Genomic DNA, 18,630 nt, shown 5'->3' on the forward strand with positions numbered 1-18,630 from the left:
CTAACTCTATGCATGTGATTCCAAGAGACCAAACATCTACCTTTCCATCATACTGTCCTTCATCCATAGCTAGGATTACTTCAGGGGCCATCCTACCATGCAGGGATACAAAGAGTGAAGATTACGCAACACAAAAGCAAAAAAAAAACCCACACCACAAGGGGTGGGGTACAATTTCCCCCCACACCCTCCAAGTTATCATCACCAGCACAGCAGCCCCGGAACTTAAAATAATCAGCATGGAGCAAAACTAAGCCATGCTGGGGGGGAAATAACACTAGCCTGCTTAGGAAAAAAAACACCAACTTCCTCCAGAGGTGATGGTAAGGGAGTATGAGAAGAGCAAAACAAAAGAGAAAGAAAAAGGACAACCTAATGAGTCTGCAACATGCTGGCAGATGGGCGACCCACACCAACCTCAGTGGCATTGTACCTGGAGTCAGCCAGCAGGGGCTGAAAGGGTCCTAAGGCATCAATTTCAGTCTCACCAGAGACGGTGAGTTTTCCCATTGATACACCAACAGTGTTTTCCTGGAGATGCTCAGCCTGGGAGTGCAGCTATGAAAGAAACAAGGGGATCTGGAGCACAGTGGGGAAAGGCGGGGTCTAAGATAAAAAAGGGGGGTAACAAGGCAAGACAGCAGGGAAATCCACACTAGGGACACAACTACACTGCTGGCTTTGGAGAGGGAATACATACATACACACATACACATACACATACACATAGAATGCACACATAGAGCTCCTGCAGTCTATGTGCCCCGCAACCCAAACACAGCTTCATGGAGTTGCTTAATATTTATCTATGCAAGAGGTGTCCTTGGTTAGATTCTAGTTTTGCAGACAATTAACAAAGCAAGAGATGGAGAGCAGAAAGTCACCTGGACCAGGGCCGGATTTAGGTTTGATGAGGCCCTAAGCTACTGAAGGTAATGGGGCCCTTTATATATCCAGCTGTCCTTTGTCAACAACAAAATGTCGCTGTTTTTTGTGTTGAATATATGCTATATGGTAATTTATGGACCTAATAGGTATCTAAAGCCTTTTGCACATAACAAAATACTTATTTTATCAAAGTGATTGTTGTATTGAAATACAATTAAGAAAAAGTATATTAATAGTGAAATATAATTAAGAAGATGTATATTAATAGTGGAATAATTATTAAGCTCTAACTTAAAATCCACATCCAGTTTTTTTCTCCTTTAAATTTTTTTGGGGCCCCCAAGAGAGTAGGGCCCTAAGCTTTAGCTTGTTTAGCTTATACGTAAATCCGGCACTGACCTGGAAACATTCCAAGGGGCAAGGAAAACCCAACTCTAACAGTCCCCAGCCAAGTGGAAGTGCTCATGTAACTGAGAGTTGCCTCATTTGCATGTCACCTGAAACCACTGTTGGGCTTAACTATGACTTAAAAGACGAACGTGTGGCATGCAGGTGCACGAGGAGAAAATTGCAGCTGCTTTTGCTCCACCCTTGTTCCTATGCTATAGGAGGTAAGCTATGGTTTGGCTTAGTGTTACATCTGTGCCTGGGCTCATGGTTCGTCTCTCCCTAAACAAACCAGGATCTGTAAACCAATAAGAAACTTTGCTCACAGCTCATGGTTTGCTTGTATCTCTCCAAACCATGAGTCTGGGTTCAGGGATAACACAAAGCCAAAACACAGCTTAATTATTGGTAGCACAGGAGCAGAGAAGGAGCAAAGTGGACATGGTTTTCTCCCCGTGCACCAGCATACTGGGATTTCACCTTTAAAGCATAGTTAAGCTTAGCTGTGGTTTCAAATGATACATGAACTGGGTCAGGGCAGAGTAGAGGATAAGAACTGAGCTGCAAAATCAGGAATTCCCCTGTGTAAACTTGGCCTCTACCATGAAGTCACTAGGGCTTTAGGCAAGCCACTCTTAGCATCTACACTTTGGAGATGAAGATACTGGCCTACCTGGCAGCATATGGCGCATTTAGAACATACTAATATTTATTACACTTTAAACCCCTTACTTCCTCTTCTAGGCATGCAAAACAGTTTTGATATCCTGCAAATTTAGAACATTCAAAATGCAGAGATAGTCTATTTCAGAAGATTCAGGCCAGAAAAGCCTACCATCCAAAACAGAGATAGGGACACCATGGCCCTCCAGATGTTGTTGGACTGTTGCTCACATTATCCAACACCTGGCAGGTCCCCAGTGTCTGATTTTGCTCTGGCAGGATTGAGTCCCATCACTCTGGTGCTACAGCCAAAAGGCCTTGCTCTCAACTCACAGAAGCTGCCTCATGGGCAGATGGAGCCTGGAGCAGCAGAGCCTTTCCCACACAGAGGAAACCCTACAAAGAAAGGCAAGGCTGTAGTTCCAGGTTGTAGATTTAGCTGCCGTTAAGAGCAGAAGAGTGGGTACAGGCAAAGGGCAAGCGGAAGGCACCATCCATTGGAAGGTCAAAGCTGGTAGATGTGAACCAGCAGCACTGTAGGCAATGAAGTTTGTGCTGGAGAAATTTCTGGGAGATTTCCCCATGTATGAGACAAGGGAGATCATAAAGGTACTGATTTCGCTATTGTGGGGGAAGTGGCTTCAATAGTCTTGCAGACACCTGTAGTCTTGTAACACCTGTAAGAGCCCATGACAACTGCATGAGTGTTATACCCCCTGTGCTCATTGTTTGAAACAGTTGCTGTGCTTCTCCCTGAAAATGCATTTCCCTAGCAACTCAAAATTGAGTAGCACATTGTATGGTAGAGTTTTTTTGGGGGGGAATGTTTATCTAAAAGATCAGGATTGTAGTTACAAACTGGATCTGTGTGTGTGTGTGTGTGTGTGTGTGTGTGTGTGTTTGAACACACAGTCTCACACACATATAAAGCATCCCACGAAAGACTAAACAGAAAGTTGCACTCCAGTTTCACTTACCAGTAAGGTGTCCCCACAAAGGAATTGGCAGGAGAGGCTATGGATGCGGACCCAAAATCAGCTAGCTTCACCTGACCTGGCTCAGTTAGGAGAATGTTTCCTGCTTTAATATCCCTTTTGAATAGAAGAAGGAAACCACAATCATTGTTTCAAAGGGAGTTACTGTTTAATACGAAATAAACACCCTGCAGCTCAGAGGTCTGTTTTCAGTGCTTCTCATTCAGCCCCCAAACCAAGGATACTCTTCCTTTATTGAAGCTTTGGTGTCAAGGTGAGATACAGGCAACAGACAACCCCAAATAACTGGCAGAGCTGCAGCCAAGTTTTCTTCTTAAGCAGTTCATCGTAGGCTGTCTGGACACAGGCAAACAGAGTGAGCTGCATGAGAGGAAAACTCTTTGGTTTTATGAGAACAGATGGATTACATCCTCTAGCATGGAAGAGTTTAGGCTGAGATTAGTTTGATTGGTGACAGAACATTAGCCTTTGTACAAGATGGTGGGAAACTAGAGCAAGGCTCAGGAAATCTAATACAGTACTGCTGGAAATTTAAAGAGGAAAGAGGAAATCAAAATTGGGCACTGTTGGATGGGGCATCTCTACTAATCTATGGGTTCAATTCTGTTCATATTGACAATTTATGTATTACATGTATAGTGCAAGGCCCCTGCAAACATCAGTTAGCAAGATGCCATCAGCTCACAACGAAATCAGGCTACAAGTAGTACCAATGTGTTGCCCTTCAGATGTTGCTGACTCCCATAGGCTCTGATCTTTGGTCACTCTTGATGGGAATGATAGGAAGTTGGAGTCTAACAACATTTGAAGGGTACCATGTTGGCTACCTCTGATTTAGTGGACACAATCCTCAATATGATTATTAAAATCACTTTTTTGTTTTGATTCTATAAATTCTGGAACAAATCACCTTGTTGGGTCAGGTTTTCTCAACCTACATTACATATTACATGTCTCTATATATCCGGCAAAAATAAATAAATCTGTGAGTCACATTTCCTTTTGCATAATAACTTTGTAGTCTGCTAACTATACTACTACTACTACTACTACTACTACTATTATTATTATTATTATTATTATTATATCCCACAATATTGTAAGCCCCTTTTTAAAAAAAGAAATTATACCTGCCCTTCAGTTTCACAACTCTCAGAAAGTTTACAATGAACAAATGAGAACAAGAAAAAATGAAAATACATCGCTAGCAAAAAAAACACATCTAAAGCACTATTTTACTGAATTTATGTTGTTCTCCTCCATTGTAAGCAGTTCTATGTGCTTTATTATTATAATGGTTTTAACTGAGTGTGGAGTTTTTTGGAAATCACATATTCTGCACTGGGACCTTATGGTGAAGGGCAGGAAAAAATATTATAAAAAATAATGTAATACATTGTGAAGGGCCCTGGTAAATCAGAACTTTGCAGTGTGCAAGAATGATATAAAGCCCAGTCCCAGGGAAAACATTCAGAAGTAGAGCACTACAAACTAGGCAGCCCTCTTCCTGGTGCCAAATACTTAACAACTGAAGGTGGGTCCACCAAGGGAAGGGCCTTGGAAGACGACTTTAACTTCGAGCAGATTTGCGTAGGAGCAAGTGGCCCTTTAGATATCTATGTTCCAAGCTGTATAGGGCTTTAAACCTTGGAGGTGAATCAGTGGCCAATGTTACTAAGGAATTCCAAGTTACTAAGGAATTGCCAAGATGCACTCCCAATTCAGCTGGCCCCAGGCAGCAGCCGTATTTTGGACCAACTGGAGTAGCTTTCAAAGCTGTATAAAGCGAAGTGATAGTCTGCTCTGGATGTTACCAGTGATCAAACAACAGCAGCTGCCTTTCTTTGGCCAGGAGGGGTCACCGCTGGCACACCAACCTTAGCTTATGAAAGGTGCTTCATGCTACAGATACCCCTTGGGTATCCAAAGACAAAACCTGTATCTATACCTGCTCCCAGATAGTGAGTATAATCCTTTGTTAGGGAAGGAGGCAAACAAACCCATTTGAAGCAGTCTGAATACCACTTCCCCCAATCAGATGAATCAAGGCACAGAAAAGCAGTGATACATAAAATAAAATAAAAAAAAGAATTGCATGCTTTTACCTATGTATCTTAAAATGAGAATGCAGGTAGGCCAGCCCCTGCAAGGCACCATCGGTAATGGCAGCAATCTCCACTTCCTGAAGTGGCTTCTTGTGAACTGGATTGGGGGTGGGAGAGAAAAATTGGACAAAAAAATGAGTTTTATGCAATGCTAGGGTAGAAAGGACTGTATTCTGCTAGCAGAGCAATAGGGTCAACACAAACAAAAACCCTCTTTTAAGGAGGAGGACAAATACCTGAGATGGTGATCAAAGCAGAAGCAAGTGAAAAACAGACCTCTCATATCCCCCTGCCATTGTCTTCCTGCTTACAATCATCTCTCCTCTGATTCTACCAGCCTCAGTTGCCCAAACTGTTTCTGAAACAAGTCCACCCATTCTCCCTGATGCTTCTTATGCCTGGAATTCCCTCCTAGAACACCAACGTTGTGCCATATCTCTTACATCAAGCTTTTTCCTCGAAACCAACCCAGGTGTAGAAATGAAATCCACTTTGCTTCACCCTCCCTTCACATGTTTCCCTCATCATATTTTGTACACTTTTACATATTTATCTCCACTGCAAGAAAGAAAGAGATCAGGGCAGAAAACCAGAGCGATTTTCTCCGTACGATTTTCTTGCAACTGTAGTTACTTGTGGAATTTAAATGTGCAAGCACACATACCTAGGATAAGAGTTAGTGGCTCCTGGGCTAAATCTGGCCTATTGAATGGCGCTATTTGGCTTCCTGGCTGCCAGTCTAAGAGACAAAGTATGCCTACGGATGTGCAGGATATGTGGCAATGGAATTTGGAAGAAGGCCACAGGAAGGAGGGAGAACAGGGCCTGTAATCCTTCCTCCTCTCCGTAGCTGGTGCCCAGGTTCACCTCTCTCCAATTTCGTATTTGCCTTCCACCACAGTAAATTCCTAACCAAGAACCAAGGAAATGAGAATACAAGTGATGGATTGACATACTTGGCTTACTTTAACCCAACTGCATGCAGGCCCAGGATTGTGATCCTAATATTGGAATACTGAAAAGCAACAGCCAGTCAGAAGTGATGCATCACACGTGATAGATACCACTCATATATTAAACAGGAAAGAATTAGACTGAACTGTGAATCACCTATGAAATGCTCTGTAGGGAAGGTAACTGCCACCACTAAAAGCAAAGCTATGCTGTCAAAGAAGCATGGTAGGAATATTTCAAGGCTTACCTTCCAACAAATCTGAAGCAGATCCTAAGCAGTACTCCATTACTAACTGCAAGAAGCAGAAATAAATGCAGCCATTAAAATAAAGAAGTAATGATAATTCACCAAGCAATATAAGAGCGTAGTGTAAGGGGTATATTTACACTGAGGACTGTGAAGCCTCGGAAATGTTTTGTGCAAGGTGATGTTTGTCATATGAAGTCTCAGCACGACAATTTCCTCAAGCTACAATTCCCAGGATTGTTTCGGCGAAAGGCATGACAGCTAAAACGGTTTACAACAACTTTAAGTTTGCAATGTATTATGCCAAGAGTTTGCAGTGACCCAGAAAACTGAGAGTTCCAGTTTTAGCAAAATTGAGAGCTGCTCCAAGATATACATGTTAATTTTGGTATGCAATGGCTACAAGTAGCCAACTCTCACCCCCCCCATCCCATGTACACTATCATGCTTCAAGCAGGTGAAGTCAACAGAACATGACAATTTATTTACCATTACTGGGGGATTATGGGGTCAACACACAGTGGGAGCAAGGCCAGTATTAGGAATTGATTATACAGTTAGCAGAAAGCATATGAGTATTGTACTATAAGGCTGCACAGAGAATGCTCCATATTTGAGTGTTCCCCCCAATACACACACTGTTAAAAAGCTTCAGTTTTGCCTTCTCCCCCACGTTGTATTTCTATGTGCTGAAATATTTCCATTCACATAGAACATTCAAATGTGCACCACCTCACCTGTAGCCTAAAGTGGTACTAACAGGTCAGAGAAACTTTCCCATGTGACTTGAGGGCCGTTTAATCTGGCCCCCAGAGAACGAAATCCCTCCACAGGCAATTCACAACAGCTGGTTGTTGGTTTTTTGTTTTTGTTTTTTTGTTTTGCTATATGCAAACATATAGGAGGGGAGTATCAGTCTGGATGATACCCTAAATCCATTCCAGTTTTTGGGATCCTGCATCTAGTGAGGGTTAGAATCTAGTGGAATAGGTTGCTGAACTGGTCAGCAAAGTTTCTTTGTAAGACAATTACTTTAACTAGCTCAATCAGCATCGAAAAGATTGAGCTAGGTTGTAACAGCTATAGTTAAGTGATGGAGAACAATAGGCCAAACTGGGGCTGGGCTAGAGTAGGGTGGAAACTGGGGAAGAGACATAGAATCATAGAAGCTGTGACTAATGGAGAAGTGAGAACTTTTGGTGGTGTTAATGCTGTGAGCCCCCCGCCCCCATGCTCAGGTTGTATGTATGTGTGTAAATAAAAGCCATATATCCTAAAGACATCACAGACTATGCTGCCTTTCTTTCAAGGAAACTGAACCCTGATTAAGCATTGGATCCACAGGAGTATCTCTCCGCTCAGACATTGGGGTGGTGTGCATATGCTATGATGATACAAAGCATTAAGGGCAGGCAAGCCTTCCTAAGCATTCTGGAGGTCCTCGGAGCATCCATGAGGCTGGTCCTAGTTCTCTAATGAGCATCCATTGTACTTAGAAACACATGTCTGTCCTTAAGCAGCAGCACAAACAGTGCGCCAAGACAAGGCAACCCAGCTGCGGACCCCCAACGCCTGTAAACATTTTCAGTTTCCATGCAGTATACCAATGTTAGGCTCAGGGCCCTACAGCCTTTAAAGAATACAGTGGTACCTCGCAAGATGAACGCCTCGAAAGACGAAAAACTTGCAAAACGAAAGAGTTTTTCGTTTTTTGAGTTGCTTCGCAAGACGGATTTCCCTATGGGCTTGCTTCGCAAGACGAAAACGTCTTGCAAGTTTGTTTCCTTTGTCTTGCAAGTTTGTTTCCTTTTTCTTAAAACCGTGCATTCACTTCGAGGAGCAACTCATAGCACGCGGTGTGGTAGCCTTTTTTGAGGTTTTTGAAGACTTTGGTGATTTTTGAAGCTTTTCCAAAGTCCGTGCTTCGCAAGACGAAAAAATCGCAAGACGAAAAAACTCGCGGAACGAATTAATTTCGTCTTGCGAGGCACCACTGTAAGTGGCAGTGTAGGGTGATTGAAACAATTCAGCATTGTATCCAGGGAAAAACAGCTTCTTCACAGCCCATAGGGTGTGAAATCCAAGCAAAGCTTTCACTCACCCAGGCAGTGTTTTCTTTCAAGTAACAACCCTTGTATTCTATGGTGTTGGGGTGCTTCAGCTGTCGTAGAAATCTGACTTCCTTGATAATATCCTGCCATTTCTGTTTTTAAAAGAAAAAAAGAAGAAATTCAGTCTTTAGATCAAACTTGAGAGAAGAGGTTCCTGCTCTCCTTAAACTGTTTGATCCCAGCCATCCACTGGAAGAACTTGTAACAAAGGACTAAGTACCCAAAACTGCTTATTTCCTCCTCCCTCTCTTTCAATCCCCCTTTCCCTTTCCTTTTTAACTTGTAAGCTTGAGGGCATGGACTGTCTTGATTTTCTTAATCTGCAAACCACCCTGGGAGCCTTTTTGGCTGTACAGAGAGGTATAAAGGGTTTGAATAAATAATGAAATAATCATCTCGCCATATAGCAAAATAAGAACATTTCCAAGGTGAGCTGGAATCAGAGTAAATTTCACACAGAGTTCTAAACCTGGGAAGAACTTGGATTTCTAAGAACCTCAGCTCCCCACCCCTCGTTTGTTTGTTAGCAACACAAGTAAATTGAAACAAAAGTTTGTCAGCATCTGCTGAAGATATACAGGCCAAATGGCCTCTTTGCAAGGCTAATAGTTACCAGAGGGCAATCAGATTAAGTCATGCAAATACTGCAGTCAAAACAAAATATGCACATTAAGCAAAGATACATAATGCTGTATAATAACGGTTTAGCAAAAATCTAAATAATGTTATACAAGTTGTGTGGTTCTAAACACTGCATTTATTGCCTGCGTTGGTCACAAGAATGGATAGGCACTTAGGAGCATTTTAATACATGACACAACTTGACTACTGAATTTGAGGAGCTGGAAAGTAGAAATTCCTATTTGACTCCCTTTTTACAAGGATCAAGTTGTTCCCCATACTGGTATCATTCGGGTGTCAGCAGGCCTTTGAAACATAGTGCGAAAGATGCATAATTATTGCTGGCTGTTATACATACAGTATTTTATTGTGCATTTTAAAGTTTTTTAGATTTGTTTAGAGTTGTTTTATGGCCGCAACCTGCTTAAGGGAGAAAGGGCAGGATATAAGATGTAAGAACAAACAAACAAAATTAAAGCACTGGACTGCGGAACAGTATTATTGTTGTTATTAAATTTATTATCCACCCTTCACCAATATTCAGTATTAAAAACAGTCAAAAAACAAATTACTGTCATAGGAATAGGGAGGGTCCTGAAAGCACATCTCAATGTGCAATATTAAGCACCAAAATGAAAGCAAGTTAAACCAAACACGACTCAAAAGGTGCAGAAGTACCACAGAATGGTGACAGAAATTCCAATGGGTGGGAATGTTGGAGATCTGTACAGCAGCTCACATAAGGCTGAAGGAAACCTGCATGCAGGATCTAGGTGGATGAGCAATTGCATGGTGGTAGAGGTCAGGGAACTTGAGGAGATGGGATGGAAGAGAGCCCAGGAGTAAAAGAGATTGTGCTGTGAAGTGTTGAACTATGACCAGGGAGACCCAGATTCAAATCCCCCTTCAGCTATGAAGTAAACCAGGTGATCTAGTGCTGGTTACCATGTTTCAGCGACCCTAGCCACAATTGGGGGAAGTGGGGAGAACCCAGTAAGGCTACTCTGAGCTTACAAAAGGAATTGCAGGATAATAGCGTAATATAATGAAGGTGATGGGGAACATCATACAAGTGCTGAGTAGAGTAAGGGTTGCATTGCTAGGTGGTGTGGAAAAGTAAGGAAGGAGTGGCTTTCAAACCTTCACATGAAGGTCTCCGGAGATTTCTAGCTTAGTACACTCTTGTTTTGTACACTTCAAAATTCTAGTGTTGCAAGTAGCTTACACTGAGGAATGCAGAATCTGTGGCCCTCCAGAAGCTGCTGGACTACAACTTCGATCATCTCTGACCATTCGCCATGCTGGTTGGGGCTGATGGGACCTGCAGTCAAACAACACCTGGCAGGCTACAGTTTCCCTACATGGTCTACATTCCCACTTCACTTTATTAACAAGTAAATGCTGGTCCAGTTTTATTTTATTTTCAAAGTGTCTCTCTGCAGAAGTAGGTAGTATACTTGTAAACCACTCCGAAGCCTATTATGGCATTAAGAAAAATGAATTGGTTAAAAAAAACACAGCAACACACAACAGAACAGCCTGCTTCGCTGTTGTAACACAGAGGCATTTGCAGAGTTGTTTTTGTCCTTCTTACCTCATTTGTTTGCTTCCCACTGTAGGACATCTTCTTGATTGCCACCACCTCATTCGTGCGGGCGTTGGTGGCCTGGAAATTAGGGGGGGGGGTAAAAGGAGGAGAAAGAAAGAAGTAAGACGTTTTCTCATTTGCCCCCTAAACTCAAGGAAGCCAACTGATCAAGGAGAGTCTCTTCCTCACAAAGAATTTTTTAGTAGTGGTACCTCAAGTAACAAATGCCTCAGGTTACAAACACTTCAGGTTAGAAACCCCACTAACCTGGAAGAGTTACCTCGAGTTGAGAACTTTGCCCCAGGATGAGAATGGAAATCATGCGCCGGCAGCGTAGTGGCAGCAAGAGGCTCCATTAGCAAAAGCACGCCTCCAGTTAAGAACAGTTTCAGGTTAAGAACGGACCTCCAGAACAAATTAAGTTCGTAACTAGAGGTACCACTGTACAGCATTAGGCGTCATGCTAGGTGTCAGCAACACAAGATCTACTGCTGCAAAAGTGGTCCAAATTCTGCACAGGTCTGCTAAACTATCTGCCTCCCAAATGGCATTCCACAGAATCAATGCAGATGGCAGTACCACTTGCCAAAGCCCAGCATCTTTCAATCAGTACTGAAACATTAACCTTGAAAGCTCCTACTGTTCTCTCCCATGTAGCCTTAGAACAACCTTGAGAAGGGCCATACACTCTATCACTAAGCTGCTTTGTTGGGTGGGGAAGCACAAGTGGCAGCAGACCCATACCCCTCTATGCCACTGTGCAAGGATGGGCAGTAGCAGGCTGGAAGTGGCACATGTCTCTCACCCGTTGCTTTTGGCATGGTCAGTACCATTTCCTGCACAAACATTTGACATTCCACCAAGTAAGTAAGCTTACTAAAAATCATCACGGTAGGCTAGACACTGTTCAAGAGTCAGCAGTTTGCCCTCAAATCCACAAAGACCACGCTATCCTCTCTTGTGTTCCAATAATTAAGATCAGCTAAATGAACATTCTTGGTTATAGTTACGGGTAGGTAGCTGTGTTGGTCTACCATAGTCGAAGCAAAATAAAAAAAATTCCTTCCAGTAGCACCTTGGAGACCAACTAAGTTTGTTATTGGTATGAGCTTTCGTGTGCATGCACACTTCTTCAGATACACACTTCTTCTTGGTTATGTCATCTGAAGATACACACTTCTTCTTGGTTATGTCATCTGAAGGGCAAGGACAATGCTCAAAAGTTTTTCCAGCAGTTGTGAAATGCCCTTCCCTGCGAAGACTCAACAAACTCTGTGCCAGCCCTAACACCCTTCCATAGCACTGCAGAAACCTCTGCCTAGGCTCTTGGAAACTGGGGTTAAGTTATTGGGCAACATCAGAGTTGGCAGTAGGAAGCAGGGCAAACAGACTGGCATGCCAAGCAGAATCTTGTTTCTCACAATGGCTAGCTGGATGCCTATGGGAAGCATAAAAGAAGGCAAGAACCTCTCCAGCTATTATCCCCCAGCAACTGGTACCCAGAGGCATGGTGCCATCACAACTCACAGCTACTGATGGCGTCATCCACCATGGATTTGTCTAACCCCCTTTAAAGCCAACTAAGTTGGCAGCCCTCACATATTTGTGACTGTGAATTCCACAGCAGGTTCCACAGCTTAACTATGGACCATGCAAAGTACTTCCTTTTGTTTGTCTTAAATCATTTAACATTCAGCATCTTTGGATGACCCCAGGTTTACCTATTACAAGAAAGAAAAGCTATCCACTTTGTCTACACTGCATTTTTTTTTAACATTCCAAAATAATAATAGAAAGCAGTTGTAGCTTTTCCTTACAAGGGAGTTGTTCCAGACCTCTGATCATTTTGGTTGCCCTTTTCTGCACCTTTGCCCACTCTGCAGCATCTACAACTGTCCACAGCATCCCATGCGCTGTCACACCACAGATCTGAACAGAGATAATACAACTCCAACAGTTTTATATTTGACCCCTTTTCTAATTATCTCTAGCGTGGAATTCACCTTTTTCAAAGCTGTGGCACACTGGATCAACCTTTTCATTGTGCTATCTGCCATGACCCCAAGATCCCGCTACTGGTCAGTCACTGACAGCTCAGATCCCATCAATGAATATATAAAGGAAGGACTTCTTCTTTTTTTTTTCTCACTTCCCTCACCATTTCACTGAACTGTCTTTTCAATTTTATTACCTGCTTTTGGAGAGGTTATTTCAGAGTTCTTCACAATCCCATTTTTGTTTTTACCACCCTGAATAATTTGGTGTTATCAGCAAAGCAGGCAACCTCACAGCTCTCCCTTAACTCTATGTAATTCTTGGTCTCCGTCAATAAAACGTTGCTCAGAATGACCAGCCAGGTAAGAATCCCAGGCTTTTTAGGGTCAGGTAAAAGGCATCCTGCATCGCCAACCAAGAGCCACTGAGGCAGCACCACCTCCTTCTGCACAGCTGCACTGTTACACTGGACAGCGAGCCTGTGGCTCTTCCTGCTGGCAACCTTTAATGGGGATAGAGAGCCTTGCTGCCAGAGTCCCCAGTTCAATATTCTCAGAACACCAAAGGTTGGGGGTGGTGTTATTAAAAGGGGGAGGGAAGATGATTTAATTAAAGAAAATGTAAATGTAAAGAGTCTTGCTGCAATTCTTAGTTGTCACCCATCCTATGCCTTCAAGTTGAAATTCAAATAAAACAGAACATTGGAAGGTTAACAGCTTATGTTTCAAAAGTGCTATTTATTGGTTCAAGTGAGTCAGTGGTTCTATATTATTCTGCTAATAAAAAAAAGAAGCTTTAGTTGAAAGCCTCCCAAAGTACTTTCTGCAATGCCAGTAACATCTGATGTTTTTTTTCCACACCAGCTGCTTAAAATAAGCCCTGCCTAGCTCCAGAAGAAGCTGACAAAGGTGTGGCTATAGACCGCTTGGTGTGATCTCCTTGGCTGGGAGGAGGAGAATTGCTCCCCACAGAACACTCTTCCATGGTGTTGTCTGGTGGAGCTTTAAATGATTAAAGCAGCAGGGCTCTCTCTACTTTCCTTGAAGGACTAATCCACAGCCTGAGACATCTTGCAGTTAAATAACAGGCTCAGACAGACTGTAAGTAATGCTGTGCGGCAGGCTGCTTTAAGTGGAACTGCCTCGTTTTCAAGGAATGCTACATCACTGCCGTAACACAGAGAAACTAATAAGTTCAATCTACTTCATTTATAAAACTGGGTCAGCTTCATTAGATAGCACATAAGCAGCCATCTTTTGCATCTGGAAGCATCCAAAGCAGACTGTGTTGTGATGCGAAGCTCTCTTTAAAAGCAGAGGTAGCTAGCTTGTAGTCCAAAAGTGTTTGAAGGGCCATAACTCCCATCAATTAATCATACTGGCTGAGGAACTGAGGGCAGCGGTTGGCATCCATCTGTCTCAGGAGACAATGGAAGGGTGTATCTTTGGGGATGAGGTCAAATGAGTGGGAGTTACAGCGCCTGCTGTGGTTGCGGAGGCCAATAAGGGAGAGACATGTTTTGTTCCAGCTAGGGCAGATAAAGGCGTCCAGTTGTGCTGATGCAGGTGTACCATGGCATAATAGTCCAAAAACACCTGAGGGGGCTACAAGTTAGCCACTTCTGTTTTAAAAAATGTTTGCATTTATTTTTATTACTTAAATGAGGAGTTCAGTGAGGTCCCTAATCCAGGTCCCTAATCCAAATCTAATCTCTGCCAGGAACTCACCAGATAGCCCACACTTCTTATTTGCAATTAGGAGATCACCAACTCACGTGCACACACACGTACACACACACACAGTGTAAATTTGTGTTCATCCTTCAGGAAGAATCATCATCAGAAGCCAAAGGTCTTCTGGGCAAGATATCTTTCAGTCAGATGGAGATGCTGCTCTTGTCTGCTTTTTGGGTGGCCACCTGGAATATTTTGTAAACTCGGTGGCTCAAGGGCCAAGCTGTAAGCCTGGCAACAAACATGGGTCCTGGAACTCCTTAGTAAATGCTTCCCTGTGGTGAATCAGCAAGGGGGAGTAGTTGTACAGGAGAGAAATGGGAGGTGTGTTATCTGCTAAACCCTTCTTCCATGCACCACAGTCTCCCTGCTTTTCCTTCTCTACTTTTAAGGTTAAGCATACACCTCCATACACCATTTCTCCCTTGTGAATGGGATCCATCACTCTGCAACAGAGAAGCAGAGGCCAGAGTTCCCACGTGCATGATGGCCAAGGATGCGTATTATATAGCCACTGAGTTACTGCCAAAACACATCTCTCTCTCACACACACACACACATTTATGTATAAAAAACAGCAAAGCAAACAAGCAACAATAAAACCTAGAAATAAAACTGTATACATTTTCTCTATATGCATAATGGATGCCATTTTGGAATTGTGGAGAAGGGAGAGAAGTGCACAAACAGCTTTGACTATGAAGAAAAACCTTCCTCAAGCGAAACGTGCTTAATGCTATGAAAAGAGATCTTTACTTTGTTTTGCAGAGAATGGGATATTAAGCAAAAACTACTTACAAAGTAAACCGCTCCAAAACTTCCATGTCCAATTTCATGTAAACCCACAAATAGTTCCTGAGGATCATCTTTGTAGAACAGGTCAGCTGCATCTGGGTCTTTTGGCACCCCTTTGCGCATGGTGAACAGTATTAGGACCTTGTTCCCACCTCCAGTTCCCAGTCAGTTTCTTCCCTCATTGACAATGGAGTCCTTAGGTAACAATTCAGAACCTGGGGGACGGGGGGAGAAATTTGTAGACAATTGAAATCACTGGAAGTATTTAAATTTGTTTAACTCAGGTACCTTCTCTACTGATCCAAGAAAGCAACTTTTAAGGAGATAATTTTTCCATGTTCCCCAAAGACGAGGATGGGGAACCTGTGGCACTCCACACATTGCTGGACTCCCAACTGCCATCATCCTTGACTATCGGCAACAATGGCTGTGGCTGATGAGAGTTGGAGACTAACAATCAATCTCTGGACAGCCGTACATTCCCCATCCTTGGGAAGTTCTGTTTAACTGTTAAACAGATGTTTTTGAGAGCATTTGGTTTGTTTATTTAAATCTGAAATATTTGTATCCTGCTTTCCTGCCTGAAAACAAGCCTTCACGGCAGCTTAATAAAAACAAATCCATCCATACAAAGGTGTTGTTGTTTTTTGGGTGGGGAAGGCAGCAATGACAGAAAGAGACACCCTGTTCCCAGCTGTGGCTTTTAAAAATGTTCCACAGTGACCACATGGGAAAATAGCCCCCCTCCCCCAGTTTTGTGTCTGAAATTAGGGCACTTCCTCTTAGGTAGCTGGTTCATGGATCTATCCAGCAGCAGTGGTGACTGAAAAAGTGGAAGGAATGAGGATATTCAAATGTCCACTCCCCTGGCCTTAAATATTTCTGTTGCTGATCCAAGTAGTGCTCTTGCGGTTTAAAAAGCATATTTTGTAGAAGGTGGGGTTGTTTTATTTCCAAACAAGCCTTTTCATGATACAATCCTCTATAAATAATACTGTAGTCCAAATGCCACTCAAACAGCAAGTCCTTAAGAAACATGTGCTTAGGAACAAAAAAAAACCACTGCCGCTGTGCAGAATCCCTTAAAATGTTACGGTAGTGTTTTTTCCTCCTTACAAGTGTATAAGTTAACAAATAAAAAGAGATCAGGGTTGCGGGGAAGAGGATTGTAATCCTTCCAGCTTGGGACATGGAACCAATCAACATTTTAAAAGACTACAGGATACAAGGATTGAAGAAAAAGGCTTAATTAGAGCTGGGCAAAGTAAGAATTACCATATTTTTCGCCCTATAGGACGCACTTTTTCCCCTCCAAAAATGAAGGGGAAATGTGTGTGCGTCCTATGGGGCGAATGCAGGCTTTCGCTGAAGCCTGGAGAGCGAGAGGCGTTGGTGCGCACCGACGTCTCTCGCTCTCCAGGCTCCAGGAAGCTATCCGCAAGCCTTGCACGCCCGGGGGGAGTTCCCCCAGGCGCGCAAGGCTTGCGGGCGGCAGCTGGCAGCACGGAGCACGGGGCGCCCTTCGGAGGACGCCCCGTGCTCTGCGCTGGTGTCGGCAAGCCTTGCACACCCGGGGGATCTCCCCCCGGGAGCGCAAGGCTTGCGGGCGGCAGCCTGCAGCGCGGAGCACGGGGCGCCCTCCGGAGGACGCCCCGTGCTCCGCGCAGGTGTCAGCAAGCCTTGCACACCCGGGGGATGTCCCCCCGAGCGCGCAAGGCTTGCGGGCGGCAGCCGGCAACGCGGAGCACGGGGCGCCCTTCGGAGGACTCCCCGTGCTTCGTGCAGGTGTCAGCAAGCCTTGCGTACCCAGGGGATCTCCCCCCGGGAGCGCAAGTCTTGCGGCGGCAAGCGGCAGCATGGAGCACGGGGGCCCCTCCGGAGGACGCCCTGTGCTTCGCGCTGGTGTCGGCAAGCCTTGCGCACCCGGGGATCTCCCCCCGGGTGCGCAAGGCTTGCGGGCGGCAGCCGGCAAGACGGAGCACGGGGGGCCCTCCCGAGGACGCCCCGTGCTTCACGCAGGTGTCGGCAAGCCTTGCGCACCGGGGGGCGCGTGGGGCGCCCTGAAGTAGAGCGCCCCTCGCGCCAGGCAGACATCGGCCAGCCGCACAAGCTCGGGGGACAGCGGGGAGGCGCAGCACCGCCATCCCACTGTTCCCCGACCTGGTTTTGGGGGGGGGGGAAATAAAGGGAAAAAAATTTCCTTTATTTCCCCCCCAAAAAAGTAGGTGCGTCCTATGGGACGGAGCGTCCTATGGGAAGAAAAATACGGTACATCACACCACTGAACTGGGGCAACTCACCTGGTATAAATCTGATAAGCATTTGAATCAGAAACTCCAGGAAAGATAAGTTTCTAAAGTAAGGTAAACTGGCCAGGTACTTAGGAAAATAAAGACACTTTGGGGAAAGTGATAAATATAAGTTGCTGACAAGTGCTCCAAAGCCCCAAAGACAGGGCAAATATATTTGTGTGTGTGTGTGTGTGTGTGTGTGTGTGTGTGTGTGAGAGTGAGTGTGTGTGTGTGTGTGTGACAGATAGTGGGTCTGTGGGGCCCACAACCTCTCTGTGTCTCCCCTCTGCCCCCTCAATGAGTCTGCCACCACCCCTTTTCTTTATCATGGTCCTACCATCTGGCCATCCTCTACCAAAGGGGTAAGCAGACATCAAGATCTACTTCAGCTTTTACTAAAACCGTTTTGCAGTCGGGCCACCAACTAGCTAGGTGCAAAATGGTTGCTGCAAGGATATGCAAAATGGTGGCTCAGGGAGAAGTGCCTTACCTACTGCACCTTATAAGCTACAAACTGGGAATGACCTGAAAATGCACAAATATACACCTGTAATTCTGAAAGCCTAGAAAAGAAGAGAAGTGCCATTTTGTAGCAAACTGATAGCCAGAAAGACTTGCAGAGCCACTGCAAGTCATCTAGCAATTTAGTAATAGTAGTAATAAATTATCCACTCTTCACTGTAAGGTTCCTGGGGGTGGGGTTACAGAAAACCAGAACCATCTAGATCCCTCTTCCACCATGTTTTGTTAGGGTGTCTCATGGGACACTTGAGTGCAGTGTTAAAAGGATGGGGCCTTCATGGTGCTGACATTACCATCCTTTTGGTGCTGGGTTATGTATAACTTATTCCAGCCATTTGAGGAAATGTGAATGTCATGCTTATTGCTGTTTCTGTTATATATTTTGGAGTTCTGTTGTTTATTGTTAAACTTGATGGCTGTTTTTAACAGTCTATATAAGTCATGGAGAGAACTTTTGTATGAGACAACAAATAATGCTAGCTTGACTGAGATGGGAACCACTACTAAGAGTGGCATATGGCAGGTGACTCTTCTAGGATTAGACTGACGGGCAACTTATCTGAAAAATACTGCTATGGACTTGTACTATTAACTTCATTCTAAACAAGCCTAATGCACAAACAACAGATAAACAAACAAGGTTTTTCCCCTGGATTACTGTTGCCAGGGTAAAAGGGTAAAAAAGTTGGGTTTTTGGTGTAAAATACACTTGTTTACAGCTGCACCCATTTAATT

At 44.0% G+C, this 18,630-nt stretch overlaps 1 protein-coding gene across 4 annotated transcripts in view; it reads right to left on the reverse strand.

Annotated features, from left to right (window-relative positions):
• Positions 1-18,630, reverse strand: part of TAOK3 (TAO kinase 3) — a 121,830-nt gene that overhangs the window by 73,536 nt on the left and 29,664 nt on the right. For 3 of the 4 annotated variants that reach the window (XM_081841780.1, XM_081841778.1, XM_081841779.1), the window contains exons 3-9: positions 15,086-15,297; positions 10,566-10,637; positions 8,341-8,442; positions 6,240-6,285; positions 5,039-5,135; positions 2,916-3,029; positions 1-92 (exon numbers count right to left, since the gene is read on the reverse strand). In XM_081841780.1, the coding sequence (XP_081697906.1) occupies positions 1-92; positions 2,916-3,029; positions 5,039-5,135; positions 6,240-6,285; positions 8,341-8,442; positions 10,566-10,637; positions 15,086-15,205 (643 nt within the window). In that variant the 5' untranslated portion in view covers positions 15,206-15,297. Of the gene's footprint in view, positions 93-433; positions 559-2,915; positions 3,030-5,038; positions 5,136-6,239; positions 6,286-8,340; positions 8,443-10,565; positions 10,638-15,085; positions 15,298-18,630 lie in introns of those variants that run through there. The other variant, XM_081841781.1, reaches the window with a different exon arrangement.

This window comes from Podarcis erhardii, assembly GCF_964252035.2.
Source record: "Podarcis erhardii genome assembly, chromosome: 15".
Lineage (NCBI taxonomy): Eukaryota > Metazoa > Chordata > Lepidosauria > Squamata > Lacertidae > Podarcis > Podarcis erhardii.